The 10,027-nt window shown below is 57.5% G+C and overlaps 1 protein-coding gene across 1 annotated transcript; it reads left to right on the plus strand.

The window, feature by feature from the left end:
• The first annotated feature begins 7,678 nt into the window (after positions 1 to 7,678).
• On the plus strand, positions 7,679 to 9,662 carry LOC124553478 (prestalk protein-like). The gene is made up of 3 exons (XM_047127335.1): positions 7,679 to 8,031; positions 8,123 to 8,325; positions 8,380 to 9,662. Exons 1-3 carry the CDS (start codon positions 7,679 to 7,681, stop codon positions 9,660 to 9,662), a joined length of 1,839 nt encoding a protein of 612 aa, XP_046983291.1.
• Positions 9,663 to 10,027: the final 365 nt, after the last annotated feature.

The raw sequence follows: 10,027 nt of genomic DNA on the forward strand, positions 1-10,027 counted from the left end.
TGGACAGCACGGCTTGCGAGGACAGCACAGCTTGCGAGGACAGCACAGCTTGCGAGGACAGCATAGCTTGCGAGGACAGGACAGCTTGCGTGGACAGCACAGCTTGCGAGGATGGCTCAGCTTTCGAGGACGGCACAGCTTGCGAGGACGGCACAGCTTGCAAGGACATCACAGCTTGCGAGGACAGCTCAACGTGAGAGGACAGCTCAACTTGAGAGGACAGCTCAACTTGAGAGGACAGCTCAACTTCAGAGGACAGCAAAACTTGAGACGACTGCTCAACTTGAGAGGGCTGCTCAGCTTCAGAGGGCAGCTCAACTTGAGAGGGCACCTCAACTTGAGAGGGCAGCTCAACTTGAGAGGGCAGCTCAACTTGAGTGTACAGCTCAACTTGAGAGGAAATCTCAACCTGAGAGGACACGTCAACCTGAGAGGACAGCTCAACTTGAGAGGACAGCACAACTTACGAGGACAGGAAAGCTTGCGAGGACAGCAAAGCTTGTGAGGACACCAAAGCTTGTGAGGACAGCACGGCTTGCGAGGACAGCAAGGCTTGCGTGGACAGCACGGCTTCCGAGGACAGCACGGCTTGCAAGGACAGCACGGCTTGCGAGGAGAGCACAGCTTGCGAGGACAGCACAGCTTGGGAGGACAGCACAGCTTTTGAGGACAGCACAGCTTGCGATGACAGCACAACTTGCGAGGACAGCACGGCTTTCAAGGACAGCTCAACTTGAGAGGACAGCTCATCTTGAGAGGACAGCTCAACTTGAGAGGACAGCTCAACTTGAGAGGACAGCTCAACTTGACAGGACAGCTTAAATTGAGAGGACAGCTCAACTTGAGAGGGCAGCTCAACTTGAGAGGACAGCTCATCTAGAGAGGACAGCTCATCTAGAGAGGACAGCTCAACATCAGAGGACAGCTAAACTTGAAGGAGAGGTCAACTTGAGAGGACATCTCAACTTGAGAGGACAGCTCAACTTGAGAGGGCAGCTCAACTTGAGAGGACAGCACAACCTGAGAGGACAGCACAACTTGAGAGGACAGCTCAACTTGAGAGGGCAGCTCAACTTGAGAGGACAGCTCAACTTGAGAGGACAGCCCAACTTGAGAGGACAGCACAACTTGAGAGGAAAGCACAACATGCGAGGACAGCAAAGCTTGCGAAAACAGCACGGCTGGCGTGAACAGCACGGCTTGCGAGGACAGCAAGGCTTGCGATGACAGCACAGCGTGCGAGGACCGTACAGCTTGCGAGGACAGTGCAGCTTGCGAGGACAGCACAGCTTGCGAGTACAGCACAGCTAGCGAGGACAGCACAGCTTGCGAGGACAGCACAGCTTGCGAGGACAGCACAGCTTGCGAGGACGGCACAGATGCGAGGACGGCACAGCTTACAAAGACGGCACAGCTGTCAAGGACAGCACAGCTTGCGAGGACTGCACAGCTAGCGAGGACAGCACAGTTTGCGAGGACAGCACAGCTTGCGAGGACAGCACAGGTTGCGAGGGCAGCACAGCTTGCTAGGACAGCACGGCTTGCGAGGACAGCACAGCCTGCGAGGTCAGCACACCTTGCGAGGGCAGCACACCTTGGGAGGACAGCACAGCTTGCGAGGACAGCACAGCTTGCGAGGAGAGCACAGCTTGCGAGGACAGCTCAGCTTGCGAGGTCAGCACAGCTTGCGAGGACAGCACAGCTTGTGAGGACAACACAGCTTGCGATGACGGCACAGCTTGCGAGGACGGCACAGCTTACAAAGACGGCACAGCTTGCGAGGACAGCACAGCTTGCGAGGACAGCACAGCTTGCGAGGACAACACAGGTTGCGGGGACAGCACAGCTTGCGTGGACAGCACAGGTTGCGAGGACAGCACGGCTTGCGAGGACAGCACGGCTTGCGAGGACAGCACAGCTTGCGAGGACAGCACAGCTTGCGAGGACAGCATAGCTTGCGAGGACAGCACAGCTTGCGAGCTCAGCACAGCTTGCGAGGACAGCACAGCTTGCGAGGACAGCACAGCTTGCGAGGACAGCACAGCTTGCGAGGACAGCACAGCTTGCGAGGACAGCACAGCTTGCGAGGACAGCACAGCTTGCGAGGACAGCACAACTTGCGAGGACAGCACAGCTTGCGAGGACAGCACAGCTTGCGAGGACAGCACACATTGCGAGGTCAGCACACCTTGCAAGGGCAGCACTTCTTGCGAGGACAGCACAGCTTGCGAGGACAGCACAGCTTGCGAGGAGAGCACAGCTTGCGAGGACAGCTCAGCTTGCGAGGTCAGCACAGCTTGCGAGGACAGCACAGCTTGCGAGGACAGCACAGCTTGCGAGGACGGCACAGCTTGCGAGGACGGCACAGCTTACAAAGACGGCACAGCTTGCGAGGACAGCACAGCTTGCGAGGACAGCACAGCTTGCGAGGACAACACAGGTTGCGGGGACAGCACAGCTTGCGTGGACAGCACAGGTTGCGAGGACAGCACGGCTTGCGAGAACAGCACGGCTTGCGAGGACAGCACAGCTTGCGAGGACAGCACAGCATGCGAGGACAGCATAGCTTGCGAGGACAGGACAGCTTGCGAGGACAGCACAGCTTGCGAGGATGGCTCAGCTTGCGAGGACGGCACAGCTTGCGAGGACGGCACAGCTTGCAAGGACATCACAGCTTGCGAGGACAGCTCAACTTGAGAGGACAGCTCAACTTGAGAGGACAGCTCAACTTGAGAGGACAGCTCAACTAGAGATGACAGCTCAACTAGAGAGGACAGCTCAACATGATAGGACAGCTCAACTTGAGAGGACAGCTCAACTTGAGAGGACAGCTCAACTTGAGAGGACAGCTCAACTTGAGAGGACAGCTCAACTTGAGAGGACAGCTCAACTTGAGAGGACAGCACAACCTGAGAGGACAGCACAACTTGAGAGGACAGCTCAACTTGAGAGGGCAGCTCAACTTGAGAGGACAGCTCAACTTGAGAGGACAACCCAACTTGAGAGGGCAGCACTACTTGAGAGGAAAGCACAACATGCGAGGACAGCAAAGCTTGCGAAGACAGCTCTTCTGGAGAGGACAGCACGGCTTGCGAGGACAGCAAGGCTTGCGATGACAGCACAGCTTGCGAGGACAGTACAGCTTGCGAGGACAGCGCAGCTTGCGAGGACAGCACAGCTTGCGAAGACAGCACAGCTAACGAGGACAGCACAGCTTGCGAGGACAGCACAGCTTGCGAGGACAGCACAGCTTGCGAGGACGGCACAGCTTTCGAGGACGGCACAGCTTACAAAAACGGCACAGCTTGCGGGGACAGCACAGCTTGCGAGGACAGCACAGCTTGCGAGGACAACACAGGTTGCGGGGACAGAACAGCTTGCGTGGACAGCACAGGTTGCGAGGACAGCACAGCTTGCGAGGACAGCACGGCTTGCGAGGACAGCACAGCTTGCGAGGACAGCACAGCTTGCGAGGACAGCATAGCTTGCGAGGACAGGACAGCTTGCGTGGACAGCACAGCTTGCGAGGATGGCTCAGCTTTCGAGGACGGCACAGCTTGCGAGGACGGCACAGCTTGCAAGGACATCACAGCTTGCGAGGACAGCTCAACGTGAGAGGACAGCTCAACTTGAGAGGACAGCTCAACTTGAGAGGACAGCTCAACTTCAGAGAACAGCAAAACTTGAGACGACTGCTCAACTTGAGAGGGCTGCTCAGCTTCAGAGGGCAGCTCAACTTGAGAGGGCACCTCAACTTGAGAGGGCAGCTCAACTTGAGAGGGCAGCTCAACTTGAGTGTACAGCTCAACTTGAGAGGAAATCTCAACCTGAGAGGACACGTCAACCTGAGAGGACAGCTCAACTTGAGAGGACAGCACAACTTACGAGGACAGGAAAGCTTGCGAGGACAGCAAAGCTTGTGAGGACACCAAAGCTTGTGAGGACAGCACGGCTTGCGAGGACAGCAAGGCTTGCGTGCACAGCACGGCTTCCGAGGACAGCACGGCTTGCAAGGACAGCACGGCTTGTGAGGACAGCACACCTTGGGAGGACAGCACGGCTTGCAAGGACAGTACGGCTTGCGAGGATAGCACAGCTTGCGAGGAGAGCACAGCTTGCGAGGACAGCACAGCTTGGGAGGACAGCACAGCTTTTGAGGACAGCACAGCTTGCGATGACAGCACAACTTGCGAGGACAGCACGGCTTTCGAGGACAGCTCAACTTCAGAGGACAGCTCATCTTGAGAGGACAGCTCAACTTGAGAGGACAGCTCAACTTGAGAGGACAGCTCAACTTGACAGGACAGCTTAAATTGAGAGGACAGCTCAATTTGAGAGGGCAGCTCAACTTGAGAGGACAGCTCATCTAGAGAGGACAGCTCATCTAGAGAGGACAGCTCAACATCAGAGGACAGCTAAACTTGAAGGAGAGGTCAACTTGAGAGGACATCTCAACTTGAGAGGACAGCTCAACTTGAGAGGGCAGCTCAACTTGAGAGGACAGCACAACCTGAGAGGACAGCACAACTTGAGAGGACAGCTCAACTTGAGAGGGCAGCTCAACTTGAGAGGACAGCTCAACTTGAGAGGACAGCCCAACTTGACAGGACAGCACTACTTGAGAGGAAAGCACAACATGCGAGAACAGCAAAGCTTGCGAAGACAGCACGGCTGGCGAGAACAGCACGGCTTGCGAGGACAGCAAGGCTTGCGATGACAGCACAGCTTGCGAGGACAGTACAGCTTGCGAGGACAGTGCAGCTTGCGAGGACAGCACAGCTTGCGAATACAGCACAGCTAGCGAGGACAGCACAGCTTGCGAGGACAGCACAGCTTGCGAGGACGGCACAGCTTGCGAGGACGGCACAGCTTGCGAGGACGGCACAGCTTACAAAGACGGCACAGCTGTCGAGGACAGCACAGCTTGCGAGGACTGCACAGCTTGCGAGGACAGCACAGTTTGCGAGGACAGCACAGCTTGCGAGGACAGCACAGGTTGCGAGGACAGCACAGCTTGCTAGGACAGCACGGCTTGCGAGGACAGCACAGCCTGCCAGGTCAGCACACCTTGCGAGGGCAGCACACCTTGCGAGGACAGCACAGCTTGCGAGGACAGCACAGCTTGCGAGGAGAGCACAGCTTGCGAGGACAGCTCAGCTTGCGAGGTCAGCACAGCTTGCGAGGACAGCACAGCTTGTGAGGACAGCACAGCTTGCGATGACGGCACAGCTTGCGAGGACGGCACAGCTTACAAAGACGGCACAGCTTGCGAGGACAGCACAGCTTGCGAGGACAGCACAGCTTGCGAGGACAACACAGGTTGCGGGGACAGCACAGCTTGCGTGGACAGCACAGGTTGCGAGGACAGCACGGCTTGCGAGGACAGCACGGCTTGCGAGGACAGCACAGCTTGCGAGGACAGCACAGCTTGCGAGGACAGCATAGCTTGCGAGGACAGCACAGCTTGCGAGCTCAGCACAGCTTGCGAGGACAGCACAGCTTGCGAGGACAGCACAGCTTGCGAGGACAGCACAGCTTGCGAGGACAGCACAGCTTGCGAGGACAGCACAGCTTGCGAGGACAGCACAGCTTGCGAGGACAGCACAACTTGCGAGGACAGCACAGCTTGCGAGGACAGCACAGCTTGCGAGGACAGCACACCTTGCGAGGTCAGCACACCTTGCAAGGGCAGCACACCTTGCGAGGACAGCACAGCTTGCGAGGACAGCACAGCTTGCGAGGAGAGCACAGCTTGCGAGGACAGCTCAGCTTGCGAGGTCAGCACAGCTTGCGAGGACAGCACAGCTTGCGAGGACAGCACAGCTTGTGAGGACAGCACAGCTTGCGAGGACGGCACAGCTTACAAAGACGGCACAGCTTGCGAGGACAGCACAGCTTGCGAGGACAGCACAGCTTGCGAGGACAACACAGGTTGCGGGGACAGCACAGCTTGCGTGGACAGCACAGGTTGCGAGGACAGCACGGCTTGCGAGAACAGCACGGCTTGCGAGGACAGCACAGCTTGCGAGGACAGCACAGCATGCAGGGACAGCATAGCTTGCGAGGACAGGACAGCTTGCGAGGAGAGCACAGCTTGTGAGGATGGCTCAGCTTGCGAGGACGGCACAGCTTGCGAGGACGGCACAGCTTGCAAGGACATCACAGCTTGCGAGGACAGCTCAACTTGAGAGGACAGCTCAACTTGAGAGGACAGCTCAACTTGAGAGGACAGCTCAACTAGAGATGACAGCTCAACTAGAGAGGACAGCTCAACATGATAGGACAGCTCAACTTGAGAGGACAGCTCAACTTGAGAGGACAGCTCAACTAGAGGGGAAAGCTCAACTTGAGAGGTCAGATCAACTTGAGAGGACAGCTCAACTTGAGAGGACAGCTCAACTTGAGAGGACAGCTCAACTTGAGAGGACAGCTCAACTTGAGAGGACAGCTCAACTTGAGAGGACAGCTCAACTTGAGAGGACAGCACAACCTGAGAGGACAGCACAACTTGAGAGGACAGCTCAACTTGAGAGGGCAGCTCAACTTGAGAGGACAGCTCAACTTGAGAGGGCAGCTCAACTTGAGAGGACAGCTCAACTTGAGAGGACAGCCCAACTTGAGAGGACGGCCCAACTTGAGAGGACAGCACTACTTGAGAAGAAAGCACAACATTCGAGGACAGCAAAGCTTGTGAGGACAGCACGGCTGGCGAGAACAGCACGGCTTGCGAGGACAGCAAGGCTTGCGATGACAGCACAGCTTGCGAGGACAGTACAGCTTGCGAGGACAGCGCAGCTTGCGAGGACAGCACAGCTTGCGTATACAGCACAGCTAGCGAGGACAGCACAGCTTGCGAGGACAGCACAGCTTGCGAGGACAGCACAGCTTGCGAGGACAGCACAGCTCGCGAGGACGGCACAGCTCACGAGGACGGCACAGCTTACAAAGACGGCACAGCTTGCGAGGACAGCACAGCTAGCGAGGACAGCACAGCTTTCGAGGACAGCACAGGTTGCGGGGACAGCACAGGTTGCGAGGACAGCACAGGTTGCGAGGACAGCACAGCTTGTGAGGACAGCACGGCTTGCGAGGACAGCACGGCTTGCGAGGACAGCACAGCTTGCGAGGACAGCACAGCTTGCGAGGACAGCACAGCTTGCAAGGACAGCATAGCTTGCGAAGACAGGACAGCTTGCGAGGACAGCACAGCTTGCGAGGACGGCTCAGCTTGCGAGGACGGCACACCTTGCGAGGACAGCACAGCTTGCAAGGACATCACAGCTACCGAGGACAGCTCAACTTAAGAGGACAGCTCAACTTGAGAGGACAGCTCAACTTTGGAGGACAGCTCAACATAAGAGGGCAGCTCAACTTGAGAGGGCAGCTCAACTTGAGAGGGCAGCTCAACTTGAGAGGGCAGCTCAACTTGTGAGGACAGCTGAACTTGAGAGGGCAGCACAACTTGCGAGGACCGCACAACCTGCGAGAACAGCAAAGGTCGCGAGGACAGCAAAGCTCGCGAGGACAGCAAAGCTCGCGAGGACAGCAAAGCTCGCGAGGACAGCACGGCTCGCGAGGACAGCACGGCTTGCGAGGACAGCACGGCTTGCGAGGACAGCACGGCTTGCGAGGACAGCACGGCTTGTGAGGACAGCACGGCTCGTGAGGACAGCACGGTATGCGAGGACAGCACGGCTTGCGAGGACAGTACGGCTTGCGAGGACAGCACGGCTTGCGAGGACAGCACAGGTTGCGAAGACAGCACAGCTTGCGAGGACAGCACAGCTTGCAAGGACAGCTCAACTTGAGAGGGCAGCTCAACTTGAGAGGACAGCACAACCTGAGAAGACAGCACAACTTGAGAGGACAGCTCAACTTGAGAGGGCAGCTCAACTTGAGAGGACAGCTCAACTTGAGAGGACAGCCCAACTTGAGAGGACAGCACTACTTGAGAGGAAAGCACAACATGCGAGGACAGCAAAGCTTGCGAAGACAGCACGGCTGGCGAGAACAGCACGGCTTGCGAGGACAGCAAGGCTTGAGATGACAGCACAGCTTGCGAGGACAGTACAGCTTGCGAGGACAGTGCAGCTTGCGAGGACGGCACAGCTTGCGAATACAGCACAGCTAGCGAGGACAGCACAGCTTGCGAGGACAGCACAGCTTGCGAGGACAGCACAGCTTGCGAGGACGGCACAGCTTGCGAGGACGGCACAGCTTACAAAGACGGCACAGCTGTCGAGGACAGCACAGCTTGCGAGGACTGCACAGCTTGCGAGGACAGCACAGTTTGCGAGGACAGCACAGCTTGCGAGGAGAGCACAGGTTGCGAGGACAGCACAGCTTGCTAGGACAGCACGGCTTGCGAGGACAGCACAGCCTGCGAGGTCAGCACACCTTGCGAGGGCAGCACACCTTGCGAGGACAGCACAGCTTGCGAGGACAGCACAGCTTGCGAGGAGAGCACAGCTTGCGAGGACAGCTCAGCTTGCGAGGTCAGCACAGCTTGCGAGGACAGCACAGCTTGTGAGGACAGCACAGCTTGCGATGACGGCACAGCTTGCGAGGACGGCACAGCTTACAAAGACGGCACAGCTTGCGAGGACAGCACAGCTTGCGAGGACAGCACAGCTTGCGAGGACAACACAGGTTGCGGGGACAGCACAGCTTGCGTGGACAGCACAGGTTGCGAGGACAGCACGGCTTGCGAGGACAGCACGGCTTGCGAGGACAGCACAGCTTGCGAGGACAGCACAGCTTGCGAGGACAGCACAGCTTGCGAGGACAACACAGGTTGCGGGGACAGCACAGCTTGCGTGGACAGCACAGGTTGCGAGGACAGCACGGCTTGCGAGGACAGCACGGCTTGCGAGGACAGCACAGCTTGCGAGGACAGCACAGCTTGCGAGGACAGCATAGCTTGCGAGGACAGCACAGCTTGCGAGCTCAGCACAGCTTGCGAGGACAGCACAGCTTGCGAGGACAGCACAGCTTGCGAGGACAGCACAGCTTGCGAGGACAGCACAGCTTGCGAGGACAGCACAGCTTGCGAGGACAGCACAGCTTGCGAGGACAGCACAACTTGCGAGGACAGCACAGCTTGCGAGGACAGCACAGCTTGCGAGGACAGCACACCTTGCGAGGTCAGCACACCTTGCAAGGGCAGCACACCTTGCGAGGACAGCACAGCTTGCGAGGACAGCACAGCTTGTGAGGAGAGCACAGCTTGCGAGGACAGCTCAGCTTGCGAGGTCAGCACAGCTTGCGAGGACAGCACAGCTTGCGAGGACAGCACAGCTTGCGAGGACGGCACAGCTTGCGAGGACGGCACAGCTTACAAAGACGGCACAGCTTGCGAGGACAGCACAGCTTGCGAGGACAGCACAGCTTGCGAGGACAACACAGGTTGCGGGGACAGCACAGCTTGCGTGGACAGCACAGGTTGCGAGGACAGCACGGCTTGCGAGAACAGCACGGCTTGCGAGGACAGCACAGCTTGCGAGGACAGCACAGCATGCGAGGACAGCATAGCTTGCGAGGACAGGACAGCTTGCGAGGACAGCACAGCTTGCGAGGATGGCTCAGCTTGCGAGGACGGCACAGCTTGCGAGGACGGCACAGCTTGCGAGGACATCACAGCTTGCGAGGACAGCTCAACTTGAGAGGACAGCTCAACTTGAGAGGACAGCTCAACTAGAGATGACAGCTCAACTAGAGAGGACAGCTCAACATGATAGGACAGCTCAACTTGAGAGGACAGCTCAACTTGAGAGGACAGCTCAACTAGAGGGGAAAGCTCAACTTGAGAGGTCAGCTCAACTTGAGAGGACAGCTCAACTTGAGAGGACAGCTCAACTTTAGAGGACAGCTCAACTTGAGAGGACAGCTCAACTTGAGAGGACAGCTCAACTTGAGAGGACAGCTCAACTTGAGAGGGCACCTCAACTTGAGAGGACAGCTCAACTTGAGAGGGCAGCTCAACTTGAGAGGACAGCTCAACTTGAGAGGACAGCCCAACTTGAGAGGA

Source organism: Schistocerca americana, chromosome 11, assembly GCF_021461395.2.
Source record: "Schistocerca americana isolate TAMUIC-IGC-003095 chromosome 11, iqSchAmer2.1, whole genome shotgun sequence".
NCBI lineage: Eukaryota > Metazoa > Arthropoda > Insecta > Orthoptera > Acrididae > Schistocerca > Schistocerca americana.

Coding starts and splice junctions, on each gene's coding strand:
- LOC124553478 (XM_047127335.1), top strand. CDS start 7,679: ATGCGAGGACAGCACGGCTTGCGAGGACAGTACGGCTTGCGAGGACAG. Junction 8,032..8,122: donor CAGCACGGCTTGCGAGGACA/GCAAGGCTTGAG, acceptor TTGCGAATACAG/CACAGCTAGCGAGGACAGCA. Junction 8,326..8,379: donor AGCTTGCGAGGAGAGCACAG/GTTGCGAGGACA, acceptor AGGACAGCACAG/CCTGCGAGGTCAGCACACCT.